This window comes from Beauveria bassiana (genome assembly GCF_000280675.1).
Source record: "Beauveria bassiana ARSEF 2860 unplaced genomic scaffold BBA_S00061, whole genome shotgun sequence".
Classification (NCBI taxonomy): domain Eukaryota; kingdom Fungi; phylum Ascomycota; class Sordariomycetes; order Hypocreales; family Cordycipitaceae; genus Beauveria; species Beauveria bassiana.
The window spans coordinates 26,555-48,621 of NW_007930896.1; the positions used below are offsets into that span (position 1 = coordinate 26,555).

Genomic DNA, 22,067 nt, shown 5'->3' on the forward strand with positions numbered 1-22,067 from the left:
CGGACTTTTCTTAACAGCGATGAATAAGGCTAACACGCAGTTACCATCACGCGACTCCCGACAAAACATGGCTGGTGCATTACAGGGCCAGTTGCCGCAGGGGATTTCTCCAGAGGGCCCCCACAGGCGCCTTTCCAGAATCCCACCATCCACTGTTCAGTTACGGTGAAGGACAAAAGCTGGCTGGCGCCGAGTGTGCTCTGAACGGTGCCACTGTGCACTGTAGATTCCTAGGTACCTAGGCACTGTGCCAACCTGTCGCCATAGGGGTGTTATGTGGCAGACCATTTCCATATGTTGTCAGCCCTCTCCTATTGCAAAGTTCGCCTCCTACATATGTTACGGGGTCCTAGCATATCTCACTCAGGTGAGTACACAGGTGAGGACAGAACCAGAAGATGACCTATACACGTGTTGGCCGGAAAATCATCTCCGACACCTCCCGCGTAGATGCGTCTGTACCAGTAGGCTACATACAGCCTTGCTGCCACAACTATCCAGGTGCCTCTGGGTAGAAAAGAGGGAAAAAGAATGAGGGCTGAAATCTTGTTTGGTACTGGAACCTATCCTATTCGTTACTAGTAATAACTAGCATACTGGCAACTGGTAACTGCTGGGCGCTACTGGTAACCCGTGGACGAAGCCCCCGGTCCCCCGGTCTGGCTGGTCGCACTCTCGGACATAGGTGCTGGCCGACGCGGCTAACGCCACCCCCCTGCCGTCACTGACAGGTCCACCCGTCCTCAACGGAGACTCTGTCCCCCCCCGAACAGGCGGGTGCGTCTCAATGGGCCGCTTCAGTCCATGACAATGTTCGGCTCCCTGTGCGTACGTGGGAAAAATTCAATTATAAAGCACCCCAATCTGATCAACCGATCGCGCCTTGCACCCCCCCGTGGTGAAGTCATTGAACTTTCAGTTGCCATTTTACCTTCCTCGTCCATCCGCCTCTATTATTAAGCGGACATCCATACACCAATCCCATCCTCCTTAAACCCAGCGCTTCCCTCCACCGTCTCGGACTTACACATAATACCTCCTGTATACTTTGTTTTATTCCCTCCCCCCTCCAATTGTTGGCAGTCAACACTCACTCCTACCGGCGACATTTATGCATGCTGGATCTTCTATCGCACAACCCCAATTCGAACCTGTAACAGTTACCTACATATCAACGCACAGTGCACTCCTACAATGGGCTCCCCTAACCTCCCTTCCCCCCCAGCGGAAGACAGCAAAGTGAAAAAAATCACTGCAAAAGCCACAAAGCCAGCCCATCGCGCTTCTAAGCGTGCCAACACCGCCTCTGCCGCTCATCACCATGAAATTATCGCTGGCGCCGCTGGCATGGACGGCCGCCACAAGAGAGTGTGGAAGGCCTGTGAGCGCTGTCGGATGAAGAAGACCAAGGTACATTTCCCTTGTGTAGCTGTACATTAACGATAATTGTGCCGGCACTGACTCAATTCAATAAAGTGCGACGGCGAGTTTCCTTGCAAACGTTGCAAGGACGATGGACTCGTCTGCACTGCTGGCATTCGAAAGAAGATGGAGTACAAGCAGTTGCCGAGAGGGTACGTCAACTCACGCCTCGCTCAACCTCAGCAATCACCATCCTAACGCCATCTAGCTACGCCGAAGTTCTCGAGAGCACGCAGCTCACTCTGATCGCCACCATCCACAAGCTGTACTCCATGGTCCGCACCTCCCAACCCTGGGATCTCGGCGAGCCAGACGTCAACGAACGTGGCCAGCCAGTCGTACACAACATTGCCCAGAAGCTTGGATGCATCCGTCCCAATTGCGACATCGATCTTCCCGCTCACTCAGTATTTCCCGAGGATGAGACCAGCATGGCTGAACTCGCCCGTCAGCTCGAAGAGCAACAGCCTCACGAACACGATGCACCCAGCTCCCACTCTGCCACTACCACTACAAGGGAAGGCGAATCATCGACCTACACGCGTACCGACCGAGCATCTTCTTCCGAACTTGACCATTCCGATGTGGAACAAGATTACCGCAAGATGGCCTTTGGAAGCCACAATGCCCTGTCCCTGTCTCCACAGAGCTTTGCCAGTGGCAGCGACTTCGAGTTCAGTACGACACCAATAGATCTTGACGCCGGCGCGATGTTTTCAACACAATCATCATCATCAATGCCAGACTTTTCTTCTTCGTGGGTCGCGGTTCCCAAAGCTCGACAGCTGCAGCAGCAGCAGCAACAACAACAACAACAACAACAACAACAACAACAACAACAACAACAACAACAACAACAACAACAGCAGCAGCAGCAGCAGCAAGAGCCGTCAAATACGATATCGATGCCATTCATGCAGCAGCCGAGCTCTTTGCAGAACCTCGTGATGATGAATCAGGACGCCCTTGATGCGGACTTTGGCACAATCAAGCCCGATATCTTATCCTACGTCAACCCGGATGTCATGATGGGCATGTCGGATCCGATGATTTATGCTGGCTTTGATAACGACAACATGAGACTATAGATTGGAGTCGGGAAAGGTCACTTGAAATCTTGGCAAATGCAATTTTGCTGCCAGGGCTAGGGTGTGCTTGAAGAAGCAGCTGTGCATGGCTAGTTATTTCGCATAATGAGATATGGAGTTTTGATGCATTACTGTAGGAAAATGGCGTCGAGGTAGGGTATCTGATTTTACTGAATGGAACCCGGGGTTTGGAGGCATGGCAATGGTTTTCGTTCCTGGGTTATGTATATGTCGGGCCTTTTTTACTCTTGTTGACATCGCGATTAGAATTCAACCAATTACACCGACTCTCCAAAGTACCCGAGCTGTAACTCGCCTGGGCCATAGACTGAACGACTTGGCCAAGCAAAGCCGGGTGCGCACGTAGCAATGGCATTCACGTTTAATGTAGAGCTCTGACAATTGCAATACAAAAATGAATCGTTGCAGCCACTGAAATGATGAACAGTGGTGTGTATGGATAGATAGGGTCGCTGGCGGTGGAAGATCCACTGCTGCAAATGAGCCTTTCTGGCAAAAATTTGCCGAGCTGAGGAGCCTGCGAGCCTACCTCTGTAATTAAAGACTTATTAGAAAGCATTTGCAATCAGTCCGGCGAACAGTAAACCCACAAGGCCAAGATGAAACTTTAGTGCCCCGGAAAAAATGCTAAGATGAACCCAACAGTTAAGAAGAGGGGGCGCTGCCTGCGCAGACTTGACGGGCTAAACCACACAGGGACAGAATGAGACATGGGAAAACAAGAACTAACCAGGTTGCCTGATTTGGTTGGCGGTTGATCAGGCTAAATAAGATTTTTGTCAGCCTCGTTCGCGCGTCTGGCATTAGAACTACCGAGATTACAAAGCGCGCTAAAAGGCTTCAACGGAACAATCGCCGCAGGTATCTAGGACAAGAAGGCAGAAAGAATCAAACGCTTGAACTCGTATCTAGTTAGTGGTTACGGCTCCCGAGAACCAAGGGCCGAACCGGGACTGAAAAACATGTAATCAGAAGTTTTCGTGCCCTGGCCAGGAATCAGTTGGCAAGTCCGCAGTTTACTGGTAATATCTGGTCCGTACTGTTGCCAAAAACGGGTCACCCCTCTTTCTTTGTTACCGGTACTAGTTAGAATGACATGTTGCCACAACTCTGTTTGCTTGAAGTTGATGGTGGAGTGAGACAGTCCTTCGAACGAACGACCTCAGCCATCTGCAATATAGGCTATGAACAATGATGGGGATGACATGGCTGCCAATTCGGCCATATGCAGGAGCGCGAGAGTCACCCGCCACAGCATGACACCATTCTATGCAAGGCTGGCCCTCTCAACCTCACAAGCCAACGATTTGCATGCGCGCCCCAGCTTATTACATCTGACTACATAAAACAAGCATCAGCCTTGTAAAATTTTTCTTGGCCCAGTGGCTGCGATCTTTGCCCACTCGCTCGTGTAAACGAGCAGCCATGCATCTCGCCCGGTTTCTAGATTTTCCGCTTCACAACGTTTGTAGAGACGAACATATCATCAGATGTCTATCCCAACGAGCTTGACGAGGTCAGCTCGCATCGGCGGCGCCACCATCATTCACCAACTTGACGACGTCCGGGAAACACCCGAGGCCATAAATTACTACCACTGTGCCTACGTGGGAGGGTCACTTCTTCGAGGTAAAACCAGTAAGCCCTGTCTATAACTACCTTGCAGTATTTCGCGACACCTTGCTTGGCTTCTGCCGAGCTAATGTGCAAGTTCTGCTTAATGAGCGGTATATATGTGGGTTGGGCCAAGGATTGCTGTAACTTACAAAGATGTAGGGATCCTACACATGTCAATCAAAATTGACTACTGTAGTTAATGATGGAGGATCAAGGGCGTACGAGTGGGCGACCGAGTTCCGCTGTGGTATTCTTTGTCATCTTTTCTGGCGACCTCTCGAATGCTTACCAGACCAATGCAGATACAAGCAAATTTCAGGCTACCCTCTCTTTCACTTCCTTTCATTAGGGCGATCATGATCCTAACTAGGCCTGATTTTGCCACATGGGCGTAGCACAATTGCCACTACTTTACCCACTCAATGCCTATCGTGTGGTCTTGCACACCTTCTCATTCCAAACTCTAAATAAAACGAGACTACGAGGGAGTTGTTTCCGTGCGTCGATTCCGATGGCCGACAGCGATGAAATACTCGTCTGGAATTTGTGCCTGTGGTGTAAGCAAAGCTTATTGCCTCTGGTATGGTTCGGACTTTCGGGCTGTACTCTAATTCACCGCTGTCTCAATAATTATACACCATTTGCACTTTCTGGCGTGGTCCTCATGGAGAATTTGAAGGTTTCTGGGAAGAAAAAGCATAGTGCTTGCTATGGGGCTGATTTGTGCTGGTTGGTAAGGAGCTAGGAGCGCAGGTCTTCAGCGCAGGCTGTGATAATAATGCGTTGTGGGTAGAGCAACTCTCGGGGACACATAGCTTTCTTAGTGCACTCAGCACTCATCAGTGCGATGGACAGCTAGTGTCATATAATTGGCTGATTTTGTATTTTCCTGGTGCAGTGTACCAACTACATCTATCAATTCCTGAATGCCAACATCCTTCAGGAATCTCTTCCTGAACCTTTTCACACATGCCCGCACATAGCCATGGTAGAGAGTCGTCTCTTTCAGTCTCTTGAAAACCTTCACTGGATACACGGGTGCTCCGTAGCTGCATCTCCGCGGCCACGGATAAGCCAAAATAAAAGCTCTGCAGTTCTCAGTTTCGGTGGCGGCCCCTCCCCAACATTGCTTCAACGGTCGGCCTTCGGGCGCCGTCTTGGCAGCGTACCCTTTGAGAATCGGACTAAAGTCTAATGTCCCGTCCACCAAAGGGTGCCTTTCGTTGGGACTTCGGGACTGTCCATCTCATCTCAAGCAGCTTCCAGAATGCTGCAGACAAATTTGCTGTCCAGCCATGATACTGGGCATGGCGGGCGGGCGTCGTCGTTCATTTCTCTGCTTTGTCTCCTCGGGACCGACATGGCTGTGGAGTTTCCGAGCGGAAGACAAATTCGCCATCTGGTTTGTAGTGTACGGGAAAATGCCGTCTTAAATCCACCCCCCCCTCCACCTTTTTTTCCGCAAGTCCACCTGCGAGATACCAAAGCTCCCAGTATTTACAAGTCCAACGGTGCGCGTACGGCGCATTACGCGTAATTATTCAGCCAAGACCCCGATGCTCAGCTCACAAGACATTTCTCTATTTAGTGCAGCATCATCTACCATTAATTGCTTTCCCCCCACTGGGCAGTGTAAACTGGGAAGCGTCTTGGGCTCATCCTGCGACATCAATGTCTGAAATTATGTTGTCAGGACAAGCCTTGGCATGCTTAACATGCATATTAAAGACTGGCTGAATATAAATATAGCCCACTACTCGGCCAAGATTCTCCAAAGAACAACCATTCCGCGAGTTGCTCCCGTATCCCGCGCGCACGTTTTTTTCGCAAACTCGGATTCGGACTATTGCCTCGCACGCATCTTTTACGACGAGCTGACCCGTTTCGGCACTTTGAGGCGCCAGCTCAGGCGTACGCCCCGCAAACGCTTGTGACAGGGTTTTGTTCGGAGGTGTTGATGACCCTCCTACTCTGTTACAAGCGCAGCCACAATTGTCCATAGTATTTGTTGGCAACAAAAAGATCGTCGGGCCAGGTCTGTATTTATTTATGGACGCAGATATCAAAACACAAGGCACAATTACAGAAAAGAGTGGGGCCAGGTTTTGATTTCGCCGCACATTCTCAATTCAAAGACGAAAACACGGATTCAATATACATCTTAACAATCTCAAGTACCAAAACTCCCACTTAAAGCCGATTCGTGGGGTTGAAACATCATTCAATTGCAAGCACACGGGCCCCCAAACCGTCCTAAGCACGCTGCTGGACAATGTCGAGATGAACAGATGTTTGCACCAAAAGCCACATGTATTTCATTAGCTCTTGGTGTCCAGGAGCTGCCTCAGTATGCTTTCACCGGCGCGCCACCATCGTGCTCGTTGCTCGAGATCGTCGCCAACGCCCCCCAGTGTAGCTTCTTTCCTTCGCTGTGCCTCGCGCGCCGCTGCCTTGCTGTTCTGCCGCTTCGCCTCCAGCGGACCCAGCTCGGCCTCGAGTCGCTCAGCCTCCTTTCTCTTACGAGGGAGTTTCGACTGAAGAGCTTCCAGCTCACGCGTGACTTCTTGCTGCTCTGCTTGCCGACGCGACACGAGCTGTCTCGTCTTGGTGAGTGGCAGATTCATATCTGGATTCGAGTCTGCTGTGGCCCTGGATGACTTTAATTCCGCGACTTGCGCGCGAAGATCATGTAGCTTCATGGGAATTTCCCCCAATTTAGCTGTTTCTAGCTGGATGCTTTCGTATTTCTGGCTCAATTCGCGGGCTCTGCGTTCCAAATCCTCTATCATGCTCGCAACGTCCAACTTGAGATTCTTCAGCTCAGCCTTTGCCTCCATGTTATGCTTTTCCAACTCGATATTCTCCCGCATACTGACGATAAGTGGCGGGTCTCCCACGATGGCGCGTATGAATTTCTCCTTAGTGACTTGTTCGACGTAAGAGAATCGCAATTTGGAGAAGAGCTCGCTGTAATGCGCCAGGTCGGTTTCAAGGCTTGCCGGGGTCGGCCCTTCCAAACATGAGTTCGATACATCTGAGGATCTCTGTCTCGGCTCATGCGCTGCATAGTTTGTAATAGGCTGGATCAACTTGATGATAGAAATTTCCTGCTGCGCTCGATGTCGCGTCAGTGCCATGAGCACATCCTGTGCTTTGCCTGCCGTTTTGCGTGGTGAGGTCGTCATGGCTTCGGGCTGTGGGACTGAAGCTCCAGCGTACGTAGTGTCGTGGGATTTCACAAACAGGCGACCGGGCAATTTGGTGACGAAGACATGTTGAAGCCAAGGGTCGCGATGACCGGAGCTGTTTACTTGAAATCTGATTGGGTTAGTGCGTTACCCCACCTCGAATGACCAACATCAAGTGCGCCACTCGCTCTTGAAGACTCGTTCACGTACTTTTCTCCAATGATTATTTTTTCGGCCATTGCACCCGCTGCAAGGTGGACCAGTGCCTTCTGGGCTGCTTTCGAATCATGTCAACCGATGAATTTCTTACGGACGACTACGTCGCTGGCCTACTAAGCCAGGAAGCTTCCGACTGTTCGATTAAATACTCTGCCATGGGTGTCGACGCTTTCCTAGTCAAGGACTCTAAGTCCAAGAAGTAACACACCAAATGGCGAGTCCACGTCAGAATGTATTTTCTAACAGATAACAGATCTACAAATATGCCAAAGCCAAATACGAGATTTCTGCGCAACATCATTAGAGGTACCGACACCCACAACAAAGCACTTCTAGCCAAGGAGGCCGCGGAGTCGAAGGCTCGCTTAAAGAGATTGGAGCGTGCCGAGGAGACCAAGCGAAAGAAGTTGAATCCTACGACAAAGGACTTACGCGAGCGACATATGGGAGACATCCAAGCGATCTTGGGCGGCGGGAAGCGAAGGGGGCGAGATGGCGGTGCCGACACGGACAACAACAAGAAAGAGACTGACCGCCGCGATCGAGCCAAGGCAAAGCGTGGGGCGAGACCACACAAGAACGAAGATAACTATAGAGATGGTGATCAACGAGGGCCACATGAGGGTCGCGCCTCTTCGAATTATGGAAACGAGAGCTCCGAGCACTATGGCAGCCGACAACACGGCAGGCGGCGTTCGCAACACAAGGACCGTTCGGCCGATGATGAACCTCAACCTCGCCTCCACAAGAGCTCAAGAGATGGTAGATCTAGGTCTCCTGGAGGTTACTGTCTATTCAAAAGAACAAGAAGCCGAGATGCAGAACGCCGACGCCACCGGCATCGCTCGTTACCCAGGGATAGATCGTCCGTGTCCGCTGAAAATCAGTCTGCGTTACGAGATTCAGAAAATGAGGAGATTGGACCGGTCCTGCCACCCAAAATCCGTGGGCGCGGTGCTGTTGGCGTATCGTCAGGAATAGACAGACGCTTCTCAGCGTCGTATGATCCAAAGACGGATATAGAAGGCTTTGACGATGCCAATATATAGACTTGATGGACAACGCACGATCAAATGAAGATGTTCGTGCCGAGGTTCGCATCATATCAATAACAAGTTGCAGTCGTGTGGTTCAGGGGAGGGACATATTGAGTATCACGAGAAGATGAAATGGGCGATAGCTATTTATGATATGGTGTGGGCTTCGTTGGAATACGGCATAGCGAGACTTATCGAGGATGCTCTTGGGCATTCAATTTTTGGATCAAGTCTCTTTCTCCGATCGCATGGCAGTGCTGAGAATGTCTTTCATCTCAATGCCTATTTCTGATTAGCTGGTACGGGGTCATGGACATTCTTTCCTTCTAAACACCATATAACTTATCTATGATTGATCCAGGCTCCCCTGTATCAGCGGTAAGCTGAAGTTGGGATCGCGTCAAGATGAGGTAACAATTTGGCACAGGCGGCACATGACGAGGTTGAGTGTTGGTATTTTCAAGTGAGCGCTATAACGCCCCTATAGATCACAAAATCGAGGGCTGTGGCATGATTTCAGAGTGCATGTCATGTACATCTGTAACATGACCAAACCACTACGTCAAATGAGGGGGTGTCTATACGGCATATCTTCAAACGCGGGGTATCGTGAGTGTGACGTGCGCGATATATGTCCTCCGTGGTTTGCGAAACTGTTTTTGCAGCTTCTTGTTCTCTGCAGCGTGCGAGAACTGGCTTGGTATATTCGGAAAAAAGCCTTGCACGGTACAAATCAACTCTCAGAGATTGCTCAACAACCACTAATTTACTTACAACCTACAGTAGCAAGTATTTAGGTACCCGACGTCATGCAGTCCCACTACCTACCTAGGTACCTACGCGCGCGAGGGGTGTTTTTTGATATAGCAATAATACGCTGTCACGTACAAAATGTCTTCTTACTGTCTGGTGAGACTGTCAGAGCATCTAGTACGTGTAGGAGTTAATATAGATTTATTCTGACATATCTGAGCGACTTGACAGTGTTCCTAGACAGCAAAGAGACATTGCAAACTGGAGACGCTGTACCTTAGGGGCTAGGTCAGAAAATACCCCCCTCCCGCGTAGGTACCTATTTATCTGTCAAGTCTCATCCAGGGTCCTCTCAGTCCAAGCAAAGGCAAAGGGTGGCGGCGGCGCTGGATTGCCATGCTTTAGTGGGCCACGATGGCCTGTCTTTCTGTGGGCTCCAGCGCATTTTGTGACAATCTTCAGGCGCGGATACTCGGGCCTGACCTCCTGAGAGGTGCCATGGAAGGCTCAAGACACCCCCATTTACAGGCTCTCCCGCCGCTGACTGGCCAGCCTGCAACTGCAACTGCAATGATTGTCCCATGTTATCTTGAGTGTGCCCTTCTCCGCCATTGCGTACTTCATCACTCCCTAACAATCATTTGTTGCCTTTCCCCTCTCGTCTCATTCTCGCTCCCGTTTGTCGATTTCCAGCCTCTCTGCATCATTCTGTGTGCTGAACGAACGCGCATTTGAGCTGTGGCAGAGTTTTAGGCCCGGCTTCTTCCCCTTGACTATTGGCTGCCTCCCCACGCGCCGCTCTCGTCAGTATCCTCAACGTCGATCGGCATATGCCGATGTGAAAGAGCCACACGGCTGCCTTTGCTGGCTGTGAGAGGTGACTCAAGTATCACCTCTTCAGCTTGCCATATTTTTTCTATTCAAATTCGCCGATATACTCGTCAAAAGTGCAAGCGACAGGATGCGAACCACACGAATCGTTATCCTCCTCATCTTCTTTACCGCCACCCTCTTTGTCTTCTTTCGAGCCGTTCTGTCCGCGACACGATCGTCACCCATCGCTCATCCGAAGCCATCAACCGCTAGAAAGTCCATTCTAGGACTTGTTTACTACAACCCGCCATTTTCCCTCTTCCAGCCCAATGCCGCCATCAGCTTGACGGATGACAACAGCACATCATTTGCAGCGAGACCTGCCGCCTTTGGTCCTCAGCTGGTGCCCCGTGGCTTGAGCGGACAGCTTTGGGTCGGCAGTGGATTTGCTGAGGATAGCCTGGAATCGCCTGGAGAACTTGGCTGCAGCGATATCCCCGGCTGGGAAGGCGGCGCCAGTCCCCAAGCGATACTCAAGTCGTCAATCAAATCAGTGGTAGCTCATCACTCGCCAGCCGAAAGCAAACCCGTTCGAAGCAACAAGAGCGCAAAAAAATCACGACAAGAAATCGGATCGGACGACGAGACACCCAAAACCCCGCGTTCTATTGATGACGGCACCGACAACTACCTGCATGAAGCCCTTCGCAATTCTCTCGCGCGGCGAGATCCTTCGGCATCATCGCATGCTGATATACAGTCGATGCAAGAATCTGCAGAAATCGAGGGCAAGGTAGTGCTGCTAATGCGCGGAGGCTGCGGATTCTTGGAAAAGGTCATGTGGGCACAGCGCAGGGGCGCCATTGCCGTCATTGTTGGCGATAATCAGCGCGGAGGCCCACTAGTCAATATGTTTGCGAGAGGTGAAGATGCGGAAAATGTCACCATCCCGTCTGTATTCACCGCGCGAACCACTGCCCAACTTCTGTCGTCCCTCACACAGCCAGGAAGCTTCATTGAGGATAGTATCGATGAGGGTGGAAATCCAGTGTTGAAGGTGCAGAAGGGCGTAAAATCATCCCCGAAGAAGTTCGAAGAGAAGACGAAATCGGCTGTTCAAGGTAAGGCCAACCCGACAGCAACGGCAAGCAAACCCTTTCGTCGCGCTGCCAAGGAACTCACCTCAGTGAACAAAGGTGACCGCAGCTGGCTTTCCCGTACGCTTGGTTTTGGAACAAGCTCAAGCCGCGCAAATTCTGAGTCCCCGTCCGCTCATGGGAAACTGGAGTGGGTAATGGTCGATGAATGGGACAACGAAATCGACAAGAAGATCTCCGATAGGATGAAGGGTACCAAAAGGCAGTCACAGAAGCCAGCCAAGGTGGTGGAAGACGAGTTTCGTATTGGTGTGCAGGACTGGCGCGACCCAAAATTTGTCGATAAGTCGCATTCGAGTGACAAGGCCAATACCGTCAGCTCAGTCTCCCGCAAGACAGAAAGTAAGCCCGCGAGCAGGCTTTCAGGGAAAGACGCAGCATCTAACGCCAATACCAACTCCCCGTCGAAGTTTGGCCACAGCCGTGGTCTCTTCAGAACAGTATTTGGAGATGAAGATCCAGCTGAGGATAGCGAGCCCCCAGATGCATTAGATGATGATGACAAGACGGACCCCCCTAAGCACAATGAGCCAACCCCCGGACCTCATCATGGCCTCTGGGTCACCATCACACCCAACAGCGGCACTAGTCCCTTCTTTGACACTCTGCTTGTTCTTGTTGTCAGTCCTCTCGTGACTCTCAGCGTCGTCTATGCCTTATTGATCCTGCGAGCACGTATTCGTCGTCGACGCTGGCGAGCTCCAAAATCTGTTGTGGAGCGCTTACCAGTTCGTACTTATCACACTGTGGCAACAACTCCTAGCATCTCGCCACAGGCTTCTTCTCCTTCCGCTTCGTCGCCGACTACCCCTCTGCTTCAGCATAGCCCGTCGCGGCCAAGACCTCGCTCCCGTACGACCACTGGTGTCCCCGAGAGCGCTAATCTCCCTGTTCCGAGCCCGCCCATTCCCACTGCCTCGAGCGGATCCCGACACCGAGCTGGAAATGAGCATGAAAAGGGATCGAGTGGCTTCTCTGCTGAATGGCGGAAGTACATGGGACGGCAAGTTGAGTGTGTTGTATGCTTGGAAGAGTACGTTGACGGCGTTAGCCGTGTAATGAGCCTTCCCTGCGGTCACGAATTCCACGCCGAGTGCATGTAAGCATTTGTCTGGTAACTTCTATTCCAAACTTCTCACTGACATGACATGACAGTACTCCTTGGCTAACAACTCGGCGCCGGACTTGCCCTATCTGCAAGGGTGATGTTGTCCGCTCTCTTGCACATTCATCTCGATCCATGCCTCGGTATGAGCCCTACCGTGAGGACAGCGATGACGATGCGATGGCTTCTTCGAGCCTGGCATCCGATGTTGAGCAGGGCATTAGCCAATCAGATGCACAAAATGGTCAAAGCTCTTCCCGTGGAGATGGCCGGCTTGGGGTCGTCTCGCACAGCCCTGGTAATGGCGCGCAACACGTGCCATCAAGATCGCCGTCACCCGCGCAGCGTCGGCCCAATCCGAACTCCTAGCTCGACGTGCATTCCACCTTAGTATATATTCTATCTTTGACTAAACGGAAACTTAGCTTATCTGCGCCCATTCTCTCTGCTTTATTGTTGTTCTGCGATGGAGCTTGGCGTACTATAGCATTGTGATACTTGTGGCGTTCTTTGTTGTTATATAGTTCTATATTGCTAAGCTGCTCAGAGTGATAGTCACCTAGGTATGTGCCACCCAGATGCCTTGAGAGCGGCTCTTCTCCAATTCACTCCCTCGTATTTCGAGGCTCATTATCCACGCAGCAGCGACGAACCGGTTCGTTTGCGGATCAAGATGGAGGGTTCATAGGCCGGAATGATTAATGTCTGGCTTTTTGTCCAAAATGTGCGCGATGTTAAACCTGCTGAAGCATCCTTTGTAACCTGGACGAACAATATCTACAGTGCAGAGGTTGCCACATCTTTGAATGTCGTGTGGCTGATTTAGGATTGAAGAATAGCCAGTTTCCGAGCAGCTTCCTGAAGAGTATGATAGTTTTTTTTGGCATCTCGAAGCATCTCCCTCATCTCACAATTAATTTCCAAGATGCAGCTTGCCCAGAATCAGGAAAACTCATCTTCAAAACACACGGTGTATCAGGACGCTGACTTAAATTATCGGCCCGACAACTCCTTACCCCGCGGCGTGGTGAAACGTCATTACAGCTTTTTTGGTAAGTCATTCAACTGATCCTTGTTTACCAGTTCATTTAAGCTGCAGCAATCTCGTTTGATATCTAAATACTCATGGACCGTACCCTTGGCGGCCTGCGACTGCTCATAGTGCAAGACCTGCTGTAAAGCCTCGGCTAGTTATGAACGAATACTGGCGATATAAGCTATCTGAAGAATTCTATTATGGTAAGTGCTGCTGAATCGGGCCTGGAATCGTGAGACTGGCCGACTCGTCTTGTTCTCACAGACGGCTGAGGTGAAGCTGTCAAGAAGCTGTGCAAAGACAGCATTACCCTGGGAAGCTTGTGGTTGCAGCGACCGATAAGATCCGTATATTCATGGGCAGGGGGCCCAAGCTTATTTCTGACTGCGATGGAGGCCCTTGCACGAGAATGGAAGCCTCAAGTAGTGCTAAAGAAGGACTTCTCAGTGAGCGTAAAGGTCTTGAAGCCTGAACGGACGGACCTAATGTTTAAGTCTTTTGGCTCAATATACAGCGGAAAAACTCACTTGGATATCTTTAGGAGCTAAAAGAATCTTTGGTATGCTCTAGTCCTTGAATGTATGACTACAGTCGGGCCCGAATAACTCGCACGCAAAGCAACGGGCTGATGGTAATAACACGCGGAAGTAGGACGACCGTCCGGCCCGCTATGCTCTAGTCGGCTGCATGTGATCAACAGAATTCCAAAAGAAATTTGGTCGATTTGAACAGCGGTGCATTTTAACTACGACGTAAGGCGGAGACTGTCCCAACTTGTATGGCCACCGAAGAGTGGCATTGAATAATAATGGGACCTGTAATTGTGTTGCATTATTAATCTTACAAAGTGGTCATCCGAGAATTAAGAAGCCGATCCGCAGGAGCGGGGTCGTTGAATGACAATCAGTGAGCTCGTCAGAAAAGATGTAATAGAACTACATGAAGCAAGGCATAGGAATTCACTGAAAGAACGCAAGGCCAAAAGACGATTCTGACCTTGTTAGAATAGATTTACAAGAGTCATCGTCCGAGCTTGAAGTGGCATATTGCTATGATATATTGTCATCTATGTATCTGCCAGCAAGTGATAGCCTTCTTCAACACTGGTTCAGCTGAAGCGTCTACTTGTCCAACATTTGGAGCAATAACACTCATGAATCAAAGATTTCGCCAGTTAAGAACAAGCTTTCTGGCATTGAATACCTGCGCCCATGATGCACCTCTGCGTACAAGGGTGTCGACGTCTAGGCAGACCAGTGCATCGCATAGGACACTGCCTCAGAGTCCAGTCGTGGCATGCTTTCCATGTGCCGCCCATGCAGCCCGGTTTGGCTCGAGCAGCTAGCTCTGGGAACAACTCTGGCAGAAGTTTGGAGAGATCAAAGGGTTCTTCTTCGTCAAATGACTCTTCAATAGAAGCGAAATCAGATGGTGAGTCTGTAGCTGTCTCAACCACTGGACTAACACCCTCCTCGTTGACAGCTGGTGCCGCAACGGCTCCGGTAGCTGTAGATGCGAGCAGGGTCTGTATTCAAGCACAAATTAGCAAAATAATAGCTTGATGGGCTTACAAGAACGCACAATGATGTTGCTGGTTGAAAATTTCATCTTGATTGAAGTAGCGGCTTTGTATGCTGTTCGAGGAGAGCTGCTTTGTGTAAATGACGGGCATGGTTGGTACTTATATAGAATGCGGAAGCAGTTACACAGATAGTAAGTTATCTCAATGCCGATATTTCTGTTTATAGCTTGAGGAAGCATGCAACATTCTCACGTGCATCAACTGTCGTCTGATAAACCGGAGGTTACCAGTACGGGCCAACTCCAGCTTGGCGACCGCCACACTTTGCAAGGATATGAGTTTTCGTGCGCCAATTAAAAACGGGGGATAGATGGTAGCTGGGAGGCCCTGTACAGAAAAGACGGCTTCAAGTGTGATGACACGTCACTTCAAGCTTACTTTAACCGTTAATGCATTATTGACTCCGCAATGCGAGCCTTGGACCCATCGACAGGGCGAAATCGGATCTCACAGCCAAGCTTTACTGGGCATAATGCTGTGTATATGGGTGCCTAGCTAACTCGAATGAGTGAGGCTAGCAGAGTCATGAGCACAACTGGAATACTCTGAGGTGAGCGGTCGAAGGGGGAGTTGAAAGCAGCAACCGACCGGTTGTCGGAACTACTAGAATGATTATCGGAGTAATAGCTCACAGCGGGGATCTGCACTTCCACGAAACGTGCCCCATATCGGCCTCAGTAGAGCTCTAGTGGAACAAGTAGCCCATCATCATTATATAAAGAGATATCGGAGGCTGTGAGGGACCTTGAAGGTAGATATTCAACGTGCGTCAGGTTCCGATAGAACATACTTCTATTACTTCCCTCCAGGGAGAAATTGACTAATTACCGTATGATTTCAGCTGAGGAGCAGAAAATCCTACAAGAAATCGAATTTGTAGCCGCAAGATTTATACCTGTAGCCTGCTAAACTGTTGTTGTAATCGAGAACACCCAACCCGAGACTAGTATCCGTCATACGCTGGTTGTTTTCAAGGTTGCATGCGGGTCAGTGCTCCGGGTTACTCATTTGAAGTAGTCTGCCTCGGCTCTTTTAAAGCACGAGTTCGTTGTGGACGGGATGATCAATAGGTAACGCTCCTCCTATTTTTTATTCTCGGCCGAAGTAGCGAGCAACTCCCGCCTGGGCCTTTGAAACGATGCCCTTTCGTTGCCCGGCTCTCTGAGACTCAGACTCATCTCAAAGCTACGTGTAACGGGCGGCCGGAAGGCGCCAACCACGTCGACTATTATCAGTGAGTCAGTACAGTGCCTCCGCAAGTCTCGGCATTTGCAGACCAACGCCAAGCTAGATGTCGAGGCTAAGACTGTCTGAGAATAGTGGCTGAGAACTCACTGTCTCATTGTTGAATGGGCCAGCTTGCGAGTTCAATCTTTGATCGAGATCCAAAGAAGGCGATCGGACACATCTGAAGCAAGTCAACCACCATGCATGCTGCATTCTGCCACCCTAGCCATGCAACTAGTTAGCACGCCAGCCAAGATTGGAAGGTGTCTGCACCTGATAAATGGTGACCTATGTGAGGATGCGGCCGCCAGAGTCCCTGTTTCCTTCAAGCTGCTTACAGGGTGTCCTGGGATAATGTGCATCCTGTGGGAACTCGATCACTCGCTGCACGTCCGGGGCTGACCCGTCGGGTCAGCGACGTAAACATTACTGGATCAGATAACCTTTTAGAATATACATACGTCTTGATACTAATAGTATATCTACATCGAATTTCTGGCTGTGTCTGTGTAGGAGCATGCACCTTTGTCCAGTTTTCATTACACCAGCACGTTGTAGTGCTCATCAAGTAAACGATCAACTTGACGAATAGGAGACAGGGCTAGACAAGCGAAGCGAGGTGCCGCTTGTTAGTAGCGATTATAGAAGGATCTTGACAGCGAGTCATTTTCTTTCTTTTTATTGAAATAAAAAAAATCATTACTGATGAATGTCCTCCCTATCAGGGCGGGCTGCTTCCGGGTCCCAACCCCCATCATGCCGTCTACACCTGGTGTGACCTGCTCTTCTTTTCCTCCAGAGAATCTTTCTGCTGAGAAAGCTTCTGCTTACCGTTTCTAGATTTCCTTGTGCTCAAGTCGCATCTAGACGCTATGCAGCCTCTTTGTTGCTGCTATGTATGCCACATGAGCGCCATTGCCCATGTTGCGTTTAGCTCCATACACCAAGAAAGTTCGGCCCACCGCTTCCTCTCTAGCAGCTTCCGAGTGATTAAGATGTAGCAAGCCGGAGCTATCTATCTCCGCATAATATAAACGGCATATATAATCCAGTCGATGTCTTTTATTGAAGTCCAGCATCTCTCAAGTTATTAGGCACTCTACGCTGCCAATGTCTAGCAATCTATCGACACAGTGCTCGTACGCTCCTCCTAGAGCCCTGCAAGTGACCATATCCATCAATAACAGCCATCACGATGAACCTCAAGTGTACACAGCCGGTTCAGTTATCACGGGACGAGCAATAATTCACAGCGTTACTGCTATATACTGTGAAGAAGCCGAGATTGTTCTCCTCGTCCTAGCTAGGATGAGGCTAGATGTTACGAGACAAAAGCCCACGCGGGCGCTGTCGCCGTTCTTAAAGATGTATATGGCGGCCGAGCAGGAGAGTAGTAGCCTAGAACTGGATTCCCCTTTCCCGGGGTCTATAGCAGCCGTCGAGCTGATTTCATTACCTTTCAGTTTCGTTATGCCTCAGTACCTTCTCGAAGACTAATGCAACCACTACTACGTCAGTCAGGCTATCTAGGAGCGCCACTCCCGTCTGCCACCTACATTAGACGGCGCAAATACGGAGGAACACGAATTCCTAGCCCGCGGTCGGATACAATACTACGTCGAGATGCGCCTACGATACCACGACAACTCCGTCAATAATGGCGACGCAGGTAACATAATCTACGCCAAACATGATAATTCCAAGGCCATTGCGGGAAGGCAAATAGTGAGCATCCTTCCTGCTCTCCCTGAGCTACCCCCTCTTCCGCTAGATTCTAGGAATTTTAGCACATTTCTCCGAAGCAAGTCGATTTCAATCCGAAAGAATCTTCTGCAGCGCTCTGGTAGACTCAAGGTATCGAGCACGCAGCTAGCGACCATTTCATTGAGTGACTCCCTGTTTGACAGGTGGACATCTCGCATTTCCACAGCGGCCGACTTCGCCTCGAGCAGTACTGTAGAGCGTCAGATTTTCATGCTCATCATTCCTTTACTCCCCTGAATCGAATGGAAACCTTTTCTTCATGTCTCAGATCCACCGGCACATTGCCCAGTTTCGGCTTTGCCACTGAACCCTGGCCGGCGATATCTCATGAGGTGCAGCATGTTGTTTTATCCGCCACTCGCGAAGCCAAAGCCTTGGCTGGGCATGCCGCATGGAATCACCGCTGATTTGATTGTGTGCGATGTGGAGGAGTTGAGAAATGCGGTTCGCATTGATTACCTTTTCGGATCCAACAAAGACGCAGAGCCGTCCTCTGAACCGATTGATGAGACGCAAGCCTCAGCACTTATTGCCGCGTCTGAGCAGACTTCTTCAGACACAATGGTTCTGGTTATATTAGCAAGCGCTAATCGGGAAACCAGAGGCGCGGGGACAGCCGGAGGGGACAATATGCTCAGTGGGTAACTCACTATTTATGATTCAGATGCCAAAGTAGAAGAACAAGAGTTTTCAGTGTCAGATAAGGATCCTTTAGTTAATGCATTCAAGTCGGAATCGGATACGCGGCCAAATTTTCCTCAAATTTTCCTGTGTGACGCATCGCCCACGACATTTTTGGGCAATATCAGTATCGATTCAAGACATGGTAATGTAACTAGGCAGAAAACAACAGAAACAATGGTTAAAAAGGGCTGAAACAAGTAGCAAACAAACTATGCGCATCCAGGCGGCTGGCCGAGCTGCCCCGCGACAGACATCCATATGGCACGACATCAGTGCGCCTTAGAGATGGATTCGAGGTTTCAAAGGGAGTAGATAATCAGCACGGTCGACATGCGCTGGGGCGGGCGAGGACAATAAACGAAGCGTTCGGCTAATCACTTGCATTAGTGGGTGGTGAGACACAACTAGGTAGGTATCATTGTTGGGGTTACGCAGTAGCACCTCTACTAGTTCAATAGTCCAAGTCGGTAGCGAGTGAGCGGCCAGGTCACTCTCGCCTTGAATCTGCATTTTGCTCGCGCTCAGATTTTCAGAACATGGAGGAGAAACAGAGTACGCGTCTGAAAATGCCGGAGCAAGTTTTAACGAAACAAGAGTCCTCTAAATACAAAAAGTCTCAGTGCTCAGTTCCTCATCGGTGCAATACATACAGCGGCCATTGTTGGGCCGATACAAGAGATGTGCGATTTACTACTGCATCCCGAGGCTGGCTACTGCAATAGCGAGTCAGTCACCATGCAGGTGCAGCGTGGCGAACACGATGGATGTGAAATTATTCGTTTGAGCAGCACAGTGCAGCACATACCCCGTCTCTTTGGACTATATTCAGAGAAGCCCGCTGCATTGCCACTTGAACGATTGCTCTGGCAGCACCGCCAACAAAGAGACGCACTCTTTCCGCTTTCTTTCGGCTAATCTAGCCGCTGAGAGGTTGCCCCCTGCTAGGAGGCTTTCTTCGTAGGCCAGGCCTAAATATTACTTGTCCACTCACGTTGTCCCGTCCTCGTCTGATGGTTTAACGACAGGCACCGCAGCAGGAAACCCTGGCTCTTGCGATGGCTTCACATCCTGGGGTCTGGAGTTTGTCATGCATGGTTTCTGGGCGCCGCCTAGTCCAGCGGCTTGCCAACTGACAGAGAGGTAGGGGGCGTTGTAACCCTGTATGTGAGACCGGGATTCTTAGTCTGTTTTCTGTCTCTGATGGCCTCGCACAGTCCGGCCCCAATGGCACGCGTGTGAGCAGGGCATCGTATTGAGGCTTCTGCCCGCGGAGTTGCTGGACTTTCCCGTTTTTGTTTCACAGTCACTGTTGGTGTGCGTAGTAACTGCGGCCGCATCGAAAGGCCAGTCATCTGCTGTTTACTGCTAACTTTTTCACCTACTGCCGTACATGTATGTGCACCTGCCCATGGCCAGGCCGGCTTGACCGCATCTCCTCATACGCACTAACCCAACAAGGTGATGACTCCCTCCTGCCGTCGGTGTGCATTCTTCACCGTGATTCCGATTTCCTAAACCTCTCATATTTGAACAACTGAAACGCGATAAAAGCACTGATCTACTACTAGAGGTAGAATCGAGGGCTGGCCGCTGCTTTACTAGTATGGGGCTAGCCTCATCCCGACCGCTACTAAGAATCACCATTGCTACTACTGCAAGCTTTCGATTTCCCAAGTCATGGGGCTTTTGTCAAAAGCAGTAAAAAGGCCGAAAGACACGAATTCCATTCGAGGCGGCGGGAATATGCTGGACAGGACCCTTTCTGCTGACGATGCCTCCCTTGCCTACTCGACTTCATTAGCATCTCAGGATGCACTAATCAGCAATAAGACTTTGTCAACGATGTCATCAGATTGCAATTCGTCACTTGCGATGGGCTTCAAACGCTTGCCCACAGAGCTACGTCTCAAAATCTGGAGGCGTGCTAGCGAACCACGCGTCATCATTCTCGATGATCTCCTCCGCAAACCAGAGGCATACCCTCTGCCTCCAGTCACGCAGGTCAACCGCGAAGCGCGACTTGAGTCCCGAAAAGGTTATGAGGCTGTAGGCCCAGGACAATCTTCTCATGTTCATTTCGGGAGGGACATTTTTGTCTGCGATGCAAGCATCACCGAAGCTACTTCAAATGAGCCATTAGAGTCGCTTGCCACGCGAGTCGAGCGGCTCGCATTCTGGGATTGCTTTCCAGACGACAAAAGAGTAGAACTGCCCTACTTTTACTCAACGTACCTTGCGGCGAGTCAGGCAGCGGCCAGTGCTGCTATGATATCGGCCGGTTCTGTGCCATCTTCGTCGGGTGTGGCTGTTTCTTCTGTCGGATCCAGACTGCCGGCTGTCGACTTTGATAAACTCTGGTTCCCAAATTTACGAGAGTTGTGGATTGTGAAAGTTGGAGGCGTGAATAGGGCATGGTTGATTGACGCAGTATCAGAGCAAGAAGCGGCGTCTGCAGAAGCTGTAACAACAGGTGCAACATTACAATGCCCTTCATCGGTACCTCTCTCACAGCACCCACAATCACGCCAAAGCGCTCGCAAATTTCGGTACTGGGTGCAGGACAACGTTGTGGAGATGGCTTCCCTCAGTTTAGACGACCCGGATACGCGTCTCGTGCTACGTGAAGGGCGTTGCGGCAAGCCAGATTGCCACGAGCTCAATCGCGGGCGTCCGATACTGCTCTCCAAGGTCACTTTCATAGAGGGAAAGTATCAGCCATCTGAGGGGTGGCTGCGTATTGCACCGTGGGACGGGCGCAAACCCGCCGACACCAGTGCCAGTGGGAGCAGTATCTATGCCAAGGATATGGCTGAGTACAATGATGACCAGGCCAGAGACTGCTCTCGTAACTCGATGCGCTGGGTAGTGGTCGAAAGAATTCTTACCTTCTCCCTCCGATGGGAATCCCCTGATGATGCGGAAGAGGGCTCACGCCGACACATTAGATCGCAAAGCCACGCTTAGCACTAGATCTAAAATTCTTGCGCCTTTTGAGCTGAGACAGTCATTGAAGATGGGTAAAAATTCTCACTCGAAATTACTTGAAGGAATTGCCAAGGTGGCTGGTAGCTTGGTAGGAACGCCACGGCCGGGTTACACCACAAACTTGAGCAATAACTCTCCGTGGGTTTCCGCGTTTGAGTCCATGGGGGAAAGCTGGTTGCATTACTAGACAATGGAAAAGAATGTAAGATTAGGTTAGTTAGTGTTATATACATCAAGTAAAGAAACGACTGCATTTCCACATGGATAGATACTATTTATTCTCCTTTATGTCGGCTTGGTCACCTTGACTTATGCGATACTTGATCTGCCTGCTGGCAGCCAGTGCAAAGCAAATTATTTCTGAAACTT

At 50.3% G+C, this 22,067-nt stretch overlaps 6 protein-coding genes across 6 annotated transcripts; 4 read left to right on the forward strand and 2 right to left on the reverse strand.

The window, feature by feature from the left end:
- Window positions 1–1,194: 1,194 nt before the first annotated feature.
- Window positions 1,195–2,510, forward strand: BBA_09641 (Fungal Zn binuclear cluster domain containing protein; the record flags this gene model as incomplete). Its single annotated transcript, XM_008604738.1, has 3 exons — window positions 1,195–1,410; window positions 1,477–1,574; window positions 1,631–2,510. The coding sequence occupies 3 exons, from the start codon at window positions 1,195–1,197 to the stop codon at window positions 2,508–2,510; spliced, it is 1,194 nt and encodes a 397-aa protein (XP_008602960.1).
- A 3,956-nt stretch (window positions 2,511–6,466) lies between these two features.
- On the reverse strand, window positions 6,467–7,422 carry BBA_09642 (uncharacterized protein; the record flags this gene model as incomplete). Its single annotated transcript, XM_008604739.1, has 2 exons — window positions 6,467–7,356; window positions 7,392–7,422. 2 exons carry the CDS (start codon window positions 7,420–7,422, stop codon window positions 6,467–6,469), a joined length of 921 nt encoding a protein of 306 aa, XP_008602961.1.
- A 201-nt stretch (window positions 7,423–7,623) lies between these two features.
- Window positions 7,624–8,604, forward strand: BBA_09643 (pre-mRNA-splicing factor 38B; the record flags this gene model as incomplete). The annotated part of the gene is made up of 2 exons (XM_008604740.1): window positions 7,624–7,754; window positions 7,809–8,604. The coding sequence occupies 2 exons, from the start codon at window positions 7,624–7,626 to the stop codon at window positions 8,602–8,604; spliced, it is 927 nt and encodes a 308-aa protein (XP_008602962.1).
- Window positions 8,605–10,306: 1,702 nt separating this feature from the next.
- BBA_09644 (PA domain-containing protein) lies at window positions 10,307–12,789 on the forward strand (the record flags this gene model as incomplete). The annotated part of the gene is made up of 2 exons (XM_008604741.1): window positions 10,307–12,414; window positions 12,471–12,789. 2 exons carry the CDS (start codon window positions 10,307–10,309, stop codon window positions 12,787–12,789), a joined length of 2,427 nt encoding a protein of 808 aa, XP_008602963.1.
- Window positions 12,790–14,630: 1,841 nt separating this feature from the next.
- Window positions 14,631–15,064, reverse strand: BBA_09645 (uncharacterized protein; the record flags this gene model as incomplete). The annotated part of the gene is made up of 2 exons (XM_008604742.1): window positions 14,631–14,981; window positions 15,038–15,064. 2 exons carry the CDS (start codon window positions 15,062–15,064, stop codon window positions 14,631–14,633), a joined length of 378 nt encoding a protein of 125 aa, XP_008602964.1.
- A 5,326-nt stretch (window positions 15,065–20,390) lies between these two features.
- Window positions 20,391–21,677, forward strand: BBA_09646 (uncharacterized protein; the record flags this gene model as incomplete). The annotated part of the gene is made up of 1 exon (XM_008604743.1): window positions 20,391–21,677. One exon carries the CDS (start codon window positions 20,391–20,393, stop codon window positions 21,675–21,677), a length of 1,287 nt encoding a protein of 428 aa, XP_008602965.1.
- Between the last annotated feature and the right edge of the window lie 390 nt (window positions 21,678–22,067).